Raw genomic sequence first — 19,385 nt, 5'->3', positions numbered from 1 at the left:
TATTAAAAAAACAACCAACCCAATCAAAAAATGAGCAGAAAACCTAAACAGATATTTCTCCAAAGAAGACATGCAGATGGCCAAGAGGCACATGAAAAGCTGCTCAACATCACTAATTATTAGAGAAATGCAAATCAAAACTACAATGAGGTACCACCTCACACCAGTTAGAATGGGCACCATCAGAAAATCTATAAACAACAAATGCTGGAGAGGGTGTGGAGAAAAGGGAATCCTCTTGCACTGTTAGTGGGAGTGTAAATTGATACAGCCACTATGGAGAACAAAACGGAGGTTCCTTAAAAAATTAAAAATAGAATTACCATATGACCTAGCTATCCCACTACTGGGCATACACCCAGAGAAAACCATAATTCAAAAAGACACATGCACCCCAATGTTCATTGCAGCACTATTTACAATAGCCAGGACATGGAAGCAACTTACGTGTCCATCAACAGATGAATGGATAAAGAAGAAGTGGTACATATATACAATGGAATATTATCAGCCATAAAAATGAACGAAATTGGGTCATTTGTAGAGACGTGGATGGACCTAGAGACTGTCATACAGAGTGAAGTAAGTCAGAAAGAGAAAAACAAATATCGTATATTAACACGTATATGTGGAATCTAGAAAAACGGTACAGATGAACCGTTTTTCAAGGCAGAAATAGTGACACACGTGAAGAGAACAAACGTACGGACACCAAGTGGGGAAAGCGGGGTGGGGGGCTGGTGGTGGGATGAATTGGGAGATTGGGATTGACATATATATACTACTATGTATAAAATAGATAACTAATAAGGAAAACATCAAAAAATAAAATATATGCAAGTAGATTAATAAAAACAAACAAAAAAACTATCTCAGAGAAATCCACAAGCATTAAATGCTCATCATTAGCCCAAACAATTCTAGGAAAATCACATACCTGTTAGTATGCTGAAAACATCTCCTGAGAGACTCCTATACATAGACCTCTGTCTTTAGATGCCATCAGCTCTATTTTAGAATATTTACATCCAAATCTGGTTAAAATATAAAAACATGTAAAAGGAAAACCTCAATTTTTGTCAGAATGTGTTAAAAAAATGGAAATTGCTTGAGACAAAGAGGGGTTAAATGATGGTGACAGAGAAGCCAAGAGGGATGGAAGTATTTAGCGAGGCATATAGGTTAGGAGAGATTTTTTGTTTTGTAATTTATGGTAGATACTTGAGGATGTTTATTTAGAGGAGAAGAATCCCAAAGAGACAAATGAGCTGAAGAGAAGAAGAGAGCTGTATAATAACTGATGAAGGAAATTCAGTGTAGCAAAATGCAAGATCGTTACACTAGGCAAAAGTGCAAGAAATGGTACAGGAAGGACTTTGAGGAATATTGGTACAGGGAAAAGACGGAGTGGAGGACTTGAGAGTTCAGTGAAGGCAAAAAGAGAGAAGGGCGGAGTTCCTCTCATCTCCTGGCCTCTGCTTTAAAGAGGACTGTCTCTGACCCTTAAACTCATGATTCATTTATTTATTCATTCATTGACTAGATATTTATTCAGTGCTCATTAGATGTCAGATACTGTTTTGGCACTGGGGATGTAGGAATAAACCAGTCAAATAAAGTCGTTGCTGTTAAGCAGCTTATATTCTATGTAGGGAGACAGATAGTAAACAAATAGATAAATATTTATTCAGTGTCAAAAATCTTAACCTCTTTCCCCTACTCTACACCCATCTCATCTCTCCACATCCTCAGCTATAACGTGCGGATAGTGCTAGCATCGTAAATTAAAAAAAAAAAAAAAAAAATTCAGCCCAAACCGAAGACCTTGCTTAGAGGTAAGCAGGCCTCACTCTGAGTGACATTATCATCCTCCCTAGGTTTTATCTTGGTTCTAAAGGCTCATTTTACTGCGAAAAGGCAATAGCTTAGAGGCCGGAGAACAGGGAGAGAAACTCAATGTATCTTTCATCTCAGACTCTCCTTACCCAAGTGCTTATGTTCACTGCCAGCAATAACTCATTGCTCTCCTACTTTGGGAAGGCCAAATGTTAGGGTCTATAGAAACTACAGAGATGGGTAAATCCTCAAAGAGATTAAATAATAATTATCCTGATAGTTAATACTAACTGAGCACTTCCTACCCGCCAGACACTTCAAGTGCTTCACATGATTTCTCTCATTTAAGCTTCATGGTAGTCTTGTAAGGTGATAATATATGCATGTTCATGTGAGGAAAGAAAATCCTGAAGAGGTCAAGAAATGTTCCCAAGGTAGCAAGGTACCAAGTGCTATTGATTTGACTTGAGAGCTCACATGCTGAACCATTCTGCCTCCCCAATTTTATTAGTTTCCCAGGGCTGCCATTAGAGAGTACCACACACTGAGTGGCTTAAAGCAACAGAAATGTATTGTCTCACAACACTGGAGGCTAGAAGCTAGAAATCAAGGTGTCAGCAGTGCCATGCTACCCCTGAAATCTGTAGAGAAATCCTTCCCGGCCTCTTCTGAGCGTCTGGTGGTTTGCTGGCAAGCTTTGGGATTCCTTGGCGTGCAGCCGCACAACTTCCATCTCTAAAACAGCATCTCAACTGGTCTGCCTGCCTTCAATTCGATCCCGTCCAGTCCACTCTGCAATGTGCATTATGGAGTGTTCTCTCTATTCGTGCCATGTTTTGCTTTTCATTCTTTGGGGGTTCCCTGTTGCCTTCAGGACAGAATCTATACTCCTTATCATGCCCACATTTCCGACATCTATATCCTGCTGAACACTCTACTTCATCTATTTGCCTTCTCGCTCTGCTTCCCTCAACACCTCACATACACACACACACACACACACACACACACACACACACACACACTCTTTAATTTCTTCTTTGCAAATGCGGTGTTTTCTGCTTGTAATACTCTTTTCTTTCTCTACACTTTCTAGTTCCTTCTCATCTTTCAAAATGTTGCCTTAAAGTTATGGATTCCCTAACATTCTCTTTATTTACTTGTCTGTCTCAGAGTGCTGTATATTTCTGTATCACCAGTACCTGACACAGTGTCTGGCAAGTATAAATTGTTCAACAAATATTTACTAAATAAATGAAGAAAGTGAATGAATGAATGAAAGGGATGAGAAGGAGAAAAGGTAAAGATGAAGGAAGGGGGTTTTTTTCAGTTGGAGAGGAGAGCTCTCAGTGAGATAGTTACAAATATTTCATTTAAAGAAAGTGATGCTATTTCCCAAGAGTAGGAACATATTTAGAAATTCTCTGTGGATTTTAGAAAGCAAAATTAGCACAACTACTGGATCAGACACTAGATCACCCTGTCCTACCCCTCCAAAGGGCATTACTCATGCCACTGTTGTGATCATAAAGCTATGGACACTTTTCACCACCGTGCCCACCAGAGACCTGGACGCTCCTATGCACATTACAGATTGAAAGGAGGGTCCACCCCGCTTTTACCTGGCAGCACTGCACCCACCAAGGCGCTGGCTCCCCCATGGCCACCCAGAGAATCCATGCAACACTACTTAGAGGTAGCATGGGACCAACTCTAACCAATGAAAGACGGAAGAAAGAGAAAGCCAGGAGACAGATAAATTGCTTGTCCTTCTTGCCCTTTTCCCCCGGTGCCTGTTCTGAGATGCAGTAGTTTAATACGGCCTCTCTGGAAATGTCTCCCGATAGTTCACCCATTTGTGTTTGCTCTCCTTTTTTCTTTATTTCCCCCTCTCTCATATTCCTGGGATTGCACCAACCAATACAATGTTATCATTTAAGTGTTTGCCATAGGTTCTGTTTTGGGAAAACCTAGACTAAACAAGTAATTTTTAGAATTTTTAAATGCTAAATATATCATGCATTATTAGAAACAGAAACAGATTAAATAAGAAGTATTTGTAGTGAAAACATTCACTTATCTGCATTGGCTTATTGTTGGACACTGGGAGAGTAGTTGTAGGGAACTGTCACTGAAAATAGTCAAGAAGAAATGGAGAACAAAGTCAAATAACAAAGAAATAGTCTCCTTGTGGAACATCAACAAGAGATAATCAGAAACACATGGCTATGGTGAGTACAGATATATTCCCCAAAGAGCTAAGTTTCCATTAAAGGAGCATTTACCAAGGAAATTTTCTTCCATTGTGTCTGTTTATAATTTAATGTGCTTCCTATGTTATGGAATATTGAAATGTTAGATTCTAGGAAAATAAATAAATCTATTGTGTGACCTACTTCAGTGAAGAGAACTCAAATTGTCTTCAGTTTATATATTAAGTTGAAATAATTTTAAGACACAGCACAAGCCACTAATATTGGGAGAAAACCCAGAAAAAATGACAAAATTACATCTGCTTAGCAAGGCTGTTTGTAAAGCTGGAATGGAAAAAGGAATTTGGCCAGAGGAGGGAGCGCACTTCCTCACTACGGAAAGTTGGCATATACCATACCATGATCTCAATCTGTGCTGAAAACAGTTTTAGACATTGAACCAGATCCCAGTTACAAAGGTGTAAAGAGCACAGTCACTTACCTTTAAATATTTGCTACTCCAGAACGCTCTGTTACTTGGCTGGTAAAGCATAAAAGGTCCTCTCTTAGAAACAACTACAACCAAAACAACTGGGAAATACTTATTGCTTATTCATGAAAGTATGAAAACTATGATTTGAGAAATACGCTATGAGTATACTTCGGTTTCAGAATGTCTATCCCTGCAGACACTATAGCATTCACTGAAATAGATTTTCAAATGTCTTCTAGTGGATTCGTTAAGATTTTTTTCCCTTTTTTAGATTTATAAACTCAGACCCAACGTTTCCTGAAGGGGCAATGAAAGTTGAAATGTACTGCTTTTTAAGCATTGTCTTATTTCCTAGTGTTTCTTTAGGTCTGAATATCTGAAGAGGATCATAGTTTTTCCCAGAGAACAGCACATACATGTACACACATTTTTTGCATAAAATGCTTGGGTTTGGTAGACACCTTATACATCCAAATACTTTCTGGACTCCATGAACCTGAGGTCAAAACCAGCTGTTTTAGGTAACTTTAAAAGTCACCTAAAGATGGATGGATACAAGTAAGGGAAAGCACTAGTAAAATGAATATTTTGGTTTGCCAATAAAAGTAATAACAAAACCCAAAATTTATAGATAGAAACAATGCATCTTCTATAAAATGCCTAAAAAGCTATATTTTAGGTCTTGAGGAAAATCTAGGTAGCATCTTATCAGTTATCTTTTTAATGAACTTCTTAGGTAGCTGCTTTTGAGAAGGATCTATGTATGTACTCCAAACACATTTCTTTCTTCACTTTAGCTGTCTGAAAGAATATTTAATCTTCAAAAAGTGATTATTATTTGATTCTTTTCTGGAACATATAATACAAGGAGAACTAATTTATATTGGATTTTAACTAACTTCCACATGATACTTTCTGTCTAATAAAAACTGGCTCTAAACCAAAGGCTGGCCCAAGTTAAGTTGAAAATAGAAGTACATGGCAAATGTTTGGAAATTCAGTTTTCATATCCACTGAGCTTCTGAACTATAATTGTGACTTCAGAATCTTGCTTACAGTTAAAATATTTAAGACTGTGGAAAAAAATCATCATGTGTTAGGCATTTTTTGTGAAGAACATTCTAGAGTGAATGTTTTACACGAGCAGCCAATAAGTTTCAGATGGTTTATAAGTGGCAGGAGGTCCAAAGCTGAAATGGAATTTTCTGTGACAGTCTACAAATAACAGTTAACATATGCCTAAGTTACAGTCAAAAACAGGAGTCACCGTAAAGTCAAGTAGTGAGTAAGAAAGGCCGTAAGTTAATGAATAAAAACCTTTTTGTCCAAAGTTCTTAGCAAAAATTTTAGGTACTTAAAGAGCAAAACCGTCTCAAATATTTTTAAAGAAATTATAGTTATTGGAAACAAACAAGAAGTGACTTTCAAAGTCATAGTTTACACCCATTATAAATTTGAGGTATTAAAAATGTAGATACGAGTTAAGTTAATGCTGGTATAAATTAACAAAAAATATAAATTCGTCAATTAATTTAATATTTGATTCACACTTGCCGTTGAAGTTTCATCTCGATATGTTTCTAGTGATATTATCTGCTTTTTTGTCCTATTTCTTGGTCAAGATATTTCTTGACATTGTTGATAAAATAATCACTCAGAAGTCTTCACATTTTCTTTGTTCAAACCTGATATTATCTCGTATTTCAGTATGTTCTTACAGCTGTGGTTTCACAAATTGTTATCAGAGCTTTGAATTTACTTTTTAGAGCATCTTCCCTGCAGTAGGGACCAGATGGATGTATCATGTCATAACGTGGCCTGCCTAAACATCTTTGAGTGTCATCATACCTACCTTACCTAGCTCAAAAGGTTATGAGTCTGAAATGAAATACATAAAAGAATTTTTTAAACAAGATGGTGTGGTGTTAGCAATAATGGTAGCAGTAAGTGTTGGTATTCAACAAGAAATTCTGCTCCAAACACTAACTATGATCATAGGACCTACCTAAATCTATGCTAGATATAAGATAGTACTTACAGATTCCTAAATTATCTTGCTACACTATTGCATAGAAATCAGTGGTTTTGCTATCATGAATATGTGTGTGTGTTTTTGTTTCTTTTCTAGACTGGATTATTTTAAAGGTCTTCATTTCACTAACAGGCATGAACAGAGTGGTATATTAAAATAGAAATTCTGTGTATTTACTTATGTTTCGTGTTTTTCCAACACTTGACAAGTAAGATTAGTAAAGTTAATTAGAATAATATAAGTATGGAATAATCTGTATTTTTCTAATTCTATAAGCAATGAAATGCCGTGTCAATTCTTTTGAAGAAGCCTATTATACTATTTTTTAAGTGCTTCAAAAAATAAATGTATTGTTTTAGAAATGTGACAAATAGACTTAACCAATTATAAAATGTAATTTTGCAGTAACTTCAAGTCTGGAATGGTCTGACCACTCATACTGACTGCCTTGAGGAAAGAGACATTCAATGTTTACCAAATTTTATGAATATTTGATTTTTGTTCCTGAACTGTAAATCTTCAGATCTCTCAGAATCCCTGTATTTTAGAAAGAATTCACATCATTCCCATCTCCTCCAAATTGTCTATTTCATTTAGCTGAAATGAAGTGAAATTCTGAGAGAGAAAATAATGACCAGGACTCTCTGGAAGTAAACGTAAGAAGTTTAAGCTAACATGTGTTTCACTGTCATAAGGTCACTGTCTGGACTGTGTATACAGTCTGATCCTTTTCAGACCTCATGGAAGTTAATTTTAGTCTTACAGAAGGGACAGAGAGAAGCAGACTGCTATCTTTGCAGAGAATGTCAAGGTTAAGCTTATGACCGCCTTACCTTTCTGACTTCCTGTGCCTTATCGGAGAGAAGTAAGCACTGCTTGTCCAGGGACAATCCTTCCTTGCATCTGCTTGCCTGGGTTTCGGTGGGTGTGTTTGGGGCAGCCTCAGGGACAGAATCTGTGAGCTTCCTTGCCCCCCGGAATGTCAGGGTCTGGTAGAAGAGACAGATTGCCACCACCAAGCCCACCAAGAAGGGCCGGGGGCAAAATCGCCGACGACAAAGGAACACTGGACGACAGACCATGACCAGTTCAGCTTCACTTGGCCCCTGTCCACGTTGCCGGAAAAGTCATAGCAGCTATTTTTTGTCAGCATGAAAAACACAAATCTGTCTTCTTTTTCCACAACTTAAATCAAATCAAGATAGCTCCATCCCCACTTAAGAACTTTCCGAAGTATCCTGCCAAAGAATCATCGGTCCCAAAAGTCTGCGGCGGTTAATAAGAGCCCTTCCATGGATGACAGTAAAAAGTGGTTGGCCTCGGTTAAAAAAAGACATCAAAATAATAATAGTTGTAACTAATAACCTGAGCGTACTCCAGGCTGTCAAACTGTTGCTTCCGGTAATGCCTTATTTTTCACAACATCCTTAAGCTCACAGTAAAAGCTTCACAGGAAAAGAGAAACAACACCAAAGTAAATCTGGAGTCTAAAAACAGCACCGGAGAACGCAATAGGTTTATACCATAGTGCCTGTTGCACGGCTGGAGGCGGGCCAGCTTGCCTTAACAGTTCCTCATTTTTCCTCCGGTTTTAAAGCTGTCCTGCTTTCAGCCTTTCATGTTTCTTAACTGCTTCCCTTCATTCCATTTTAAACTGCCACTTTCCTGTAAGCCTTCCCGGCTTTTAACAGAAAAAGGGAATACAGCGTCTGAAGGGACATGGTTACCATCCGCGGGGTTTGCCTTGTATTTGTTTCATTCCGTTTCGAGTTCAAAGTTCTACGTACTTACTCAGTTTTCATCCTTTTAGCCAGAAAAAAAAAATACTTTCCATGATCCCCTAATGGATTGCTGATCAAAACCACTCGGAAGGAAACACCCAGTCGTATGACTCCAATTCATCTCCCACCCACGGACACACTCACGCAGGCACACAGAGCCACACGCGCGCGCCGGCCGCACTCGCTGAGGGGAGCGGGGAGCAGGGCGCAGGGAGCCGGGCGCGGGGCCCGCGGGCAGCGCAGCCACTGTCCGGCGAGGGGGCGGGGCTAAGGCCCGGGCTCTTAGGTCCTCGGGGGCGGCCGGAGCGCGCCGTTAGCCCAGGATCAGAAAGGGTGGGCTTCCCCAGACTGGAAACAACATTTCTCATTTCCCCTGAAATGTGACTGTCCACCCAGAGCTGTAGAATTTTAAATACATTATTTGATATTTGACCCCTTCTGTTTTTTTTTTCTAATACAGCATTGGAAAAACAAATAGCCCTTCGTCAGCTGATGTCAAAGGTCGAGGGGGAGACTAAAGCAGGCTCGGTGAGGGAATTGGGAGGATCTTCACTCGAAGGAATTACGGTCACTCTTATGGGGATAAGAGGGTCACGGGTACTGTCTGGACCTCAGAACATGAAAGTCTGTTGTATGCACTGATTCCACTGGAAATGATCTTTTTCTGCTCAGTACCTAACTCATATCACATTATTGCTCCTTTCCTGGACTAGGGCCGAGTCTTTCAAAGGTTAATTGCCTGACACTTCACTCCCGTGATGAGTGGACTATAGCAGACGTTGGTAACTTTCGGTCATCAGAAAGAGGTACGCAGCACGCTTTGTTCAGAAGTCAACTCAATCTAATGCTATACAGACTGCCACAAGGAACCCCTAACAGGGCAAGTCTGCAAACTCCATCCACTTTTGCTGAGTCGGCTCAGGGAATGCCATGGAGAAAGGCAATCTGTCCAGTGCATGTTGCTCACGTCTCCCAGCCTTTGCTTTGCGATCTCTGGACACCCAGGACTGGCTTAAGCTCACAGCAGATATTCTTCCCAGGCTCTTCTAAATAGGTTTTGTGACCTGTTTCTGACCAAAACTCGTTCTTGTGGGCTGAGGTTCTCCTGTGAGGCCACACCTCTAAAGTGATCCCATCCCTTAGGCATGCTGTCAGTCACTTGTATTTTGTGAGACGGAGCGCCCCCTACGGGTGCCTCGCTATTACAGATTCAGAGACAAAAGGTCATCTACCTTCTCGCTTGTAAGAAACTACTTTAACACCTTAACAGATTAATTAAAGCTTTAGAGAATAAGTATTCACACTAAAGCTAGATTTATCCCGAACCCTTGCATATATCCCCTCCAGTTTTTTAAAATATTTTTTATTTATAGATTCAGAATCCTCAATCCCATGACAAGTGAAGTACTGATAGCAGGGGAAAATGAAGTGGCATTTGACTTTTAGAAGCCAAGAGAGTTTTAAGAGGAAATGGTTAAACAGTAGTGTTGGAAGATATAGTTACAATGTAATTTGAGAGATAATAGGAATTGGTGTTCTCTAAACTGGAATTGTCCTTGTGTTGGTGTGATCTGAGGTGAGACAAAGTTCTTTACTAGGTGAAAAGGAATGAACACACATTTCTATTAAGGCAAAAAGTCTGAAGACTGAGAGTCTGAGGAACCTGAGGGGTTATTTTTATGCATTATTAAATTTAAAACATAAACCAGATGCTAAAATCATATTGTCTTTGATCTGGGAGAAGTGAAAGACAACAGCATAGTTAATTTTTATAGCTACACTTCAAGTAACAGGAATCAGAAGATGGCAAATTAGTGTTCTAGAAATGATACTGGCAGGTTGAAAAACCCAGTGGGAAGATGGTAAATAAACGACTATCTGCAGAAGTGAGAAAAGGGATAATTAGAGTGGGAAGTTGGAAAGAAGAGGCGGGAAATAAGACACAAATAGACTAAGGCAGTCCATAGACAACATCTGACGTTAGAGTTAGTCCCATCTGGGTTTAGAATCATAGCACTGCCTCTTATCACATGGTTTTAAACAAGTGATTTGTGAAATGAGGATACTAATTCTTCCTTTGAAGTGTTGTTGGCGTGACTAGATGAAATAATGTATACGATAAGCGTTCTGTGCACATGTGTTGGAAAAACGCATGCTGAATGCATGTCTGTTATGTTTTCAATCCTGTGGCTGAGCTCAGTCTGGTTTGGTGCCAGACATATGAACAGATAATTATCAAATATCGGGCCTCTTGGAGAAGCCCCCAAAGCAAACAGGAGCGCTTAGTATTAGTTCTCTTTCCTTTATTCTTTGAGGTGATGGCAGGGGGCCGATGCTGGTTTGGGAGAATGAGAGCAAGAGAGGGATGAGAGGAAGGCGGAGACTACAAGTGGGGGGTATTTACGCCCTAGTTGTAAGGCAAGGTGAAGTAGGAGCATGTGTTAAGAGTCTGGAGGTGTCAGATCAGGGAACAGTGAAGACAGAGAGTAAGTTGTTTCAGTGAGAGGAGTAGGAGGGTAACACGCAGTAGAATTATATGAAACTGTGGATTCTGGCAGTGTTTCAGACTGAATGTTTTTGTGCATATAATTTCATAAAGTACCTCTTTCCCTAAATCACTTCAGTATTCAAGGGCCTGTATTTAAGTGGCATCAACCTGGGACAATAGAGTGGCAGGTCTTTTAGAATTCTATAGTTCAAGTTTGGACAAAACACAACAATCTTCCTCTTCAAACCTCTCTAACACAAAACATACTCTTCCATCACACTTATGTTCCCTTTCGGTTTTGATATGAAGTGGGGGTGAAAGGAGACGTTGAATTTAATAATTGTTGTTTGAAAAGGTATTTTTAAAAATTATTTTATTTTTTAGACTAGAGAAATAAAGCTATCTCTAATAGAGAAGATTCCAGTATCCTATCAGGAACTTTGGGAAAGTATTTCTCTCTTTGAGTGTCACTTTCCTCATAAAATAGGGGCTTCAGTGATCACTAGATAATCTCACAGGTCACCTGAGGCTCCGAAGTTACGCTTGTAGGGATGCATTTGTGACATGGATTTCCTCTCTGTTGCAACCTGGTAAGAAGAGGAAGTCTTCAGATTCTGGGCCCACTTGGTTTCCTGCAGGGGAAAGCCTTTTTCTTTCAAGAAAGCTCCTGGGGCTTCCCTGGTGGCGCAGTGGTTGAGAATCTGCCTGCTAATGCAGGGGAAACGGGTTCGAGTCCTGGCCTGGGAGGATCCCACATGCCGTGGAGCAACTAGGCCCGTGAGCCACAACTACTGAGCCTGCGCGTCTGGAGCCTGTGCTCCGCAACAAGAGAGGCCGCGATAGCGAGAGGCCCGCGCACCGCGATGAAGAGTGGCCCCCGCTTGCCACAACTAGAGAAAGCCCTCGCACAGAAACGAAGACGCAATACAGCAAAAATAAATAAATAAACTCCTACCCCAACATCTTCTTAAAAAAAAAAAGAAGAAAAAACAAGAAAGCTCCTGACCACAGTAATGTAAAATTCAGTTGTAGATACTAGTGGTGATGTCATGAGTTAAGTCCTGGGGGTGTTGTCAGTCACACCTGGGCACTCACCTTCTGGTACCTCTTCCCTAGAGTCTGAATGACCTCTTCCCAGCTCCTACCACCTCTCTTCAAATAATGACTATGGAAATTTCCCCATAAGCTCTGAACATACAGGAAACTTCTAAATCACGAATTACATATTGAATCTTTACTATGCAAAAACATCATCCCAGGCAATGTGGAAAACTGAAGACATATAACAAATACCATAAATGACTAAAATATGATAAACACAATGAATTGGTCAGGATAGGATAACTTCTGTAACAAATAACTTTGAAATCTCAGAGACTTGATACAATAAAATCTCATTTTGCACTCATATAATTTTCCAGTGTTTATCAGTTTCCATTAAGACATTTAGCACCCAAGGTCCTTCCACCTGGTGACTTTCCATACTCTAGAATCTTGGACACCCACTGAGATCCTCTGAATCCTACTAGCAGATGAGAAATGAGAAAGGCAAGGAGAATTATGTGAGAGGTCTTTTGGGACTAAACTTCAAATTGGCATATATCCTTCGGTCCACATTCTACTGGTCAGAGCCCAATTATATGGACCCACCTAACTGAAACTGAGATGGAAAATGAGGTTTAGCTACATGCCCAAGAGGAAAAGGAAAAGAGGCTGATAAACAGCATTCCCAACCACAACTAAGATGGAGATAAGTCAAGTACCATGGAGAACTGTAATTGGGAGTCCACATCTTTTGAGAAGTGATAAGGAAAGCTTCAGGAAAGTGGCAGTTTCTCAACTGGGCCCTGAAAAGTCACAAATATTTCAACTGCTGCAGGTTTTATGTCTTAGTGGGAGACGACCAAGGATAGAACTGGAGAGTTCGGTCCTGATCAAGGATGGCTCTAATTTCTAAGTTAAAGGGTTTATTTAGCCATCTGTAGACAGGAATCCAAAAAGTTTCTTCCCCACATGATTTATTAATGAAGATATTATAAGTCAGACTAGGAAGGCCATTATCTTCATTTATCTGAGAATACTGTTATATTACCACTATCTTTAGTTGTAAACTCACAAAGCAAAACCTCTTTTGTTTTTTGGATAGAATAAGAACAACCACATGGGTCAAGTTTATGTGGTTACTCTCAATGGTGCAAAATATATGCAAGATTGAAAAGAAAAGTCTGTGTGCAAGGTCAGATTCTTGCCTTAGGGCCCACACTGTCCTTGTGGACGAAAATGCTGCACTAGTGTAAGGTACGTGCATATACACCTGATCATGTGTTATCCCACAAAGCCATGCAAACACAGAGCACTAATTTATATCAGGGTTAGCATCATGCGTCCTTTCACTTGTCTTTAGAACTTTACACCTCCCACTCATTATAATGAAAAACCAAAAGTTCCAACTACAGTTAGGCTCACGTCTTGTTCTTGATATGCTGGAGGAGTATGAAGAGAAATCCGAAAACTGTTTTGCAAGTTTTCTGCAATTTCTAATGCAATCAACATTTAAACTTGCTTAATTTCCTTTTAACGCAATTCCATTGCCTCTCTCCTAAACATTATGTGGAGTCACTTTTTGTACAAATCTATGGATTTCAATTTAAGACCACTGAAACTTTATGGGGTTTTAGTTCAATAAAAAAAAAAAAAAAGATTTTTCCCTTCCTTTGTAGTGGTTCTAAAACCACTCTAGGCTGCTGAATGGTGAGCTCAGGATTTGCAGAGGTCTGGGAATTGCATTAAAGGGTAGAAGGGACTTCCCTCAGGCACAGCATTTGTTCAATTTACACATGGAAATAAAATACCACAGTGAAAATCTTCGTTTTTCTACTTTTTCTTGTTTGATGTTTGCTTGAACAGATACATTCTATAGTCTTCAAATTTCTAGATGAACAAAACAGTCCAGATAGACTAAATCCTCCAGACTAAATGCTTAAACAAATATTTATTTATATATAATATAAATAATATAATATTTATTTATTTATAAATATATATATATATTTGGTTGCACCGGGTCTTAGTTGCAGCAGGTGGGCTCCTAAGTTGCATCTCCAGGGCTCTTTGGTTACGGCTTGCCGGCTCCTCAGTTGCGGCATACAAACTCTTAGTTGCGGCATGCATGTGGGATCTAGTTCCCTGACCAGGGATCGAACCCAGGCCCCCTGCATTGGGAGCACGGAGTCTTATCCACTGCACCACCAAGGAAGTCCCTATATGCTTATCATTTTAAATTGTCCACTAGACCAGTGTTTCTGAGCACATAAATCTCCTGGAGAGTCCATATGAGAACACTTGGTGCTGCCTTTCTGAAATGGGACGTACACTCGCCAGCTCTCCATAGTTCTTGACCAGTCACTCTACTTATTTTTCACAACTTTCTCTCTTCATAAGCATTTTGAATTTGCTTGCACCAGTACCCAAAATTACTTTTATCATATTCCATGCTGTATTCTAGTTATCAGTGTACTTATATCTCTTTACAGTATAAACTGCTTTCTGACAGAAACTATTTTACTCATCTCCCTATTCTTGCAGTATCTATCAGTGTCTTCCTGCAAATGATTAAAAAATTCCCATTTGTAGAGGTCTATACATCATAAATTCAAATATTTTCCCATATTATTGCCATTTTTCCCACAAGAAATATTTCACATCTTGTTAACATTTAACCCAGTGCGGGTAATTTTGTTCCCCAGAGGGCATTTGGCATTGTCTACAGCCTTTTCTGGTTGTCACAACTTGTGGGCCCAGGAGGGATGCTAATGACATCTCATGTGTAGATGCCAGGAACGCTGCTAAACATCCCACAATGCACACGACAGCACCACCACAACAAAGAATCATCTGGCAGAAAATGTCAGTAGGGCTAACGTTGGGAAACTGAAGTTTAACCAAAGGAATAGTTTGTTGCACAATTTTTACGTGTGGGTGCCAAAGATGGTCTGTTACTTAATTTAGAATAGTGAGTCCCTGAGCAGCTTGTGGCAATGACAGAATTAGCTTCACTGGGATTTTTAACCATTCCTTGAATGCGTAATTATACTGCTCCCCCAAACAAATGCAACTTGCGCCTATTATTTCCTTTAAGCCTTCCAAATTTGCTTTTAAGGTTCGCATCCTCTACACAGGTAGAATGGTAAATATTTAATCCAATGAATTATACATCCCCAATGTTTTACTATTTTGAGATGTAAACTTACACCTTGGAATGGAGCCAGAATTCCTAATTTTTTAATCAATTAATACATAAAACATGAACAAATTCAATTTGTTATATCATAGTAGCAAATTATGTTCTTTACCTTAATTAGAAGTTTCATTCCTCTTCTCTGTAGATTGACAATATAATATTCCTTGGAAACCATAATACACTGAAAGAAATTTTCTCAAGATAGCCACATAATTTAGCTTGTTTTCTTTTAAAAAATGTAATCACAGTTCAATCATCCATTTTTATTTTCAGAAAACAAAAAGTATTTTGAAATTTTCCCAGCATTAAATTTTCTCCCTGAAAGACTGATGTGTGTCATGGGAGATGGGAAGGGGTAGGTTTGGTCTCATCACTCCAATGAAGACTGGCATTCATTTAGCCAATCTGAGTGTCTAAGAAGGAAACGTTCTTTGACAGAGTATGGTTCTTTGGTTACATGTATACCACATAAAGTCAAAAGACTACTTCTATATTTAAATCATATGCTAATATATGAGCTTTTTTATGTTTTGTTTTGTTTTCAACAGATAAGGGAACTCTCAAACATTCATAAGTGGCAACCATTGGAAAAGTGAAGAAGCTTTTGGCGCACTTGGGAAACCCATGAAAAAAATTATCCTTATGATCAATGCCTCAAACTACTCAAGAAAACAATTATTTGTCATATTGAAGATAAATATATAAATGCTTCAAGGATACAAATAAAAAATTGATAAATTCTAATGGGACATACTGGGGAGGTCACATTAAAAGTTTCTACTAGGCTAATTATAATATTAGCAAAATCACTCCAATGAACTGACTCATATTTATGTTCAGGGTTATTTAGAAATATTTCTGCCTGGCCCCTTGTATTCCATTTGACCTCAACAGCTTTTTAAAGTAACTTGGTACCAATTATAATTATTCTTAACGTATTAGCATGGAGGGTCTCTCTACTGGAGTAGATTTAACAGTGCAAAATGAACTAAAATATGACCACTGTTTTTTCCTACAAGCAATATTAAACTTGTAAATGTTTTAAACTAGTTCATCATTAAGACTAGCAAGTATACACTTTCCTATGAAAAACTACTCTTCTTCACTAACAGGCCAGTAGAAGTGGGGAACGGGAATAAGCAACACACACACCTGTACACATTCCTCACCCTCACCTCCCACACTGGCTTCTGAATTTTCAATGAGCAGCAGAAAAATGAATGATTATAATGTTCTCTTTATAGTCTCCTTTGCCAGGAGTGAAGAAAAGTATATGGCTCTGAAGAATTTATTATTAAATCTCTTTCAAATAAACATTTTACTATGTCTAGGTTTCCAGGAATTTGTTAGCAAATAAAGTAATTTATCTTATTTATTAAGTTAAAATATTGACTTAAAAGATATACACGACTTACTACTTTAAAATGGAAATGGCCAGAAGGGGGTATATCTCTTCCTTATTATCAAACTTAAGTTAAACACAAAACAACTTTCAAGTCATTTCATCTTTTAATCACTTTAAACTTTTTCTCTGCAGCAAAATCAAAACATGAATATTAAGATCCTGGTTCAGAAATTATAATCTGTTTTAATAATTTAGATTTTATCATCTAAATAGGGGAATCTAAAACTCTTGACTAGCAATTCTGATTTGTAGTTTCAAAAATTGGGAGAAAAGTTTCACCCTAAATTTAGAATTTTTAAGCAACTTCCAAGTTATAGACTAATTAATTTTTGCCATCTCTAGTTTATAATCTCAATAAGAAAAGTGCTATGATTTCGCTAAACTGTTAAATCATAAAGTATTTAACTGACAACATGTAAATGCTATCACTGCTCCTATTGACAAACAATTCCATGGCCCAGTGTAAAATGCCCAAGAATAGACCCTCGCTTAGCTCTCCAGCTCCCTTCCCTGACAGCACATCTTCCTAACCCATGTCCACTCATTCCGGACTACTTTTAAATTCCCAGAATGTTTGCGGCTCTAGAACAATTTCACCTGCCTGGAAAACCTTCCCTGCTTCATCTGTCTTTAGGAATCAGTTCAAATGATATCTCCTATGTTAAACTTCCCAGTGTTCCTAGAATACTTTGTACATCCATCTATTACAGCACTTATCAAAATACAGCAATTACTTGTCAACATGTCCATCCTTTCCCACTTCCCCCACCAACATACACACACACTCTCACACACATACGCCCATATACACACGAATACCTTCATCTGTGTATTTTCAACATCTAAGTGCTTAACGTTTAATTACAAAAGTGAACATTTTTGAGGATATTCTTTTACTCGTAAAACCCATCTGTTGAAAGATTTTTTGTTAAATGTGAGAGTTGAAGGAAAACGCTATAACGTCTACAAAGAGAATCTTACTCCTGGCAGTATATTAAATATTTATTTTTCTAAGACTAAAATAATTAATTAATTAGATCAAGAAGACTATTTCTGAGGTCTAAGGGCAAAGAGCACTAACACTGCACAAAACAAAGATGGTTAAAAATCTAAAATATGTGGAATTTCTTTAAAGGAGAAAAGAGCAAAAAAATGAACTGCCCTTAACAAGAATGACTGTATGTTTATCAAACACTCAGCTTCATTTAGGCATTTAATTAAGCCATTTATTGCTTCAAATGTGTCACCATGAACATTGTAATATACACTCCACAGCAGTAAGGCCTCAATTTTCACCACCTATAAACTGTGAACCCACATTTGGATTTTTTGTGCCACCAACTGTTACACAAGTTTTGTACAACAAAGATTTTGAATGTGTATATTATAATACCAGAAATGCTCACATACTCCTTGATGTAAATGTCACAAAGAATATTAATCGCTGGCCACATTTTTTTTTTTTTTGATGAGGTAGTTCCATGTTTGGCCCATTGTATAGATCTCAGATATGAACAGGTTCTACCCATTACTAAGTAACTGCACAAAATTTGGGTTTACTTCTTTATACACACTTCATAAAATATTAAATGTCTGAGCTTAAAATTTGTCAAAATGTTTTTCTGAGTGATTTAGTTAAGCAGTGGAACTCACACATTGAAAGGGGCTATAGCAGCGGGAAATAGGGATGTTCCTGACTCTGACAAGGAACTTTCTCTTAAAATAAGGCTGTACATAAGGCTTTTTCCCTTTGACCAATTCCTATAAAACAAATGAGTTTGGAAAAGTCATTATATACAGATTAAACAATACCACTGAGCATCTCCAGGCAACATGCTAATAAGTTAACTGAATACTACATTATATATTATTTTTTAAAGGTTTATAAAATCTCCATGAAAATACTGAGTATCACGAAATCATGAGTACCCACAAATGAACCTAACTTAGTTTTATGGGCTGTCCAGTTATAAAATCAGACTGCAGCAGCTCAGAATTATGGAATCTAGAAGCTGGAAAGAGACCTCTGAAATCCCCTATCTAATCCATACCCTTTGGGTAGCATTGCATAGATTTCATAGTTTTCTGTATAAGTTCTAAGAGGCTCATAAGTGGTTTTGATTAAAGCAGAAATCTGATGGGCCCAGTAACTTTCAATCTAAAAGACATACAACATAATAAGTATTTCTAACGTTTTAAGGATTTTTCTATCGACCAGACTCGATATTATACCTTAAATAAAACTTCCACTATGCAAAATTTATAATTTAAATAGCACCTATAGAATAAAACCTTAGGAGTGCTTTATAGACATCCTGAAGCTAGTGTCACCCTGGTTTAATAAGGCCCAGAGTGATTAAAGATGTGAATTAACTGTCATACCAACATGTGGTAGAATCAAAAAGAGAGCTGAATTTTAAGTTCCAATCCAAGGGTTCTCTTTACTTACACTGGCCACACTGCCACAAGTCAGAACAACTACAATCATTATTTTCATTTTATCTGCTGTAGTTAGACTTCTTTCATGTCCCTTAGACTGAAGGAAAAGTCAGGGAGATGTTCTAGAAAAATACATTTGCATTTCAAATTTGCATTAAAAATGTCTTTCCCTTATTTTCATATCACAAATTCCAAGCATTATTAAAGAAATAACAGATTACGCAGCATTCTGTGTCCTGGGTCTCTGTCCTTTTTAGATTATGAACATCGGAAGTTAGTTGGAATTAAGAAATTTTCATTATTAAGTGTGAAGTATAAATACAAGTAATTTTTTAAAAACTTTATTTTAACACCTAATACAATTCCAATCTTAAGGATTACTTGCACAAAAAAATAAACACATTTGGTATAAAAATGTATCACTTAAACACCCTTTCCCCTCAGCCCCTCCCCCTCCCACCCTCATGAACTGCACTCTA

The 19,385-nt window shown here is 38.1% G+C and overlaps 1 protein-coding gene across 1 annotated transcript in view; it reads right to left on the bottom strand.

The window, feature by feature from the left end:
* The window catches only part of CPED1 (cadherin like and PC-esterase domain containing 1), a 299,694-nt gene extending 291,199 nt beyond the window's left edge, over positions 1–8,495 (bottom strand). The window contains exon 1 of the mRNA XM_082845993.1: positions 7,387–8,495. Coding sequence (XP_082702119.1) covers positions 7,387–7,635 — 249 coding nt within the window. The 5' untranslated portion in view covers positions 7,636–8,495. The remainder of the gene's footprint in view (positions 1–7,386) is intronic.
* Positions 8,496–19,385: the final 10,890 nt, after the last annotated feature.

The sequence above is a fragment of the Leucopleurus acutus genome, assembly GCF_964270905.1.
Source record: "Leucopleurus acutus genome assembly, chromosome: 9".
In the NCBI taxonomy this organism is placed as follows: domain Eukaryota; kingdom Metazoa; phylum Chordata; class Mammalia; order Artiodactyla; family Delphinidae; genus Leucopleurus; species Leucopleurus acutus.
Note: the sequence above shows the minus strand (reverse complement) of the source record. Positions and strands in the feature narration are given on the sequence as shown.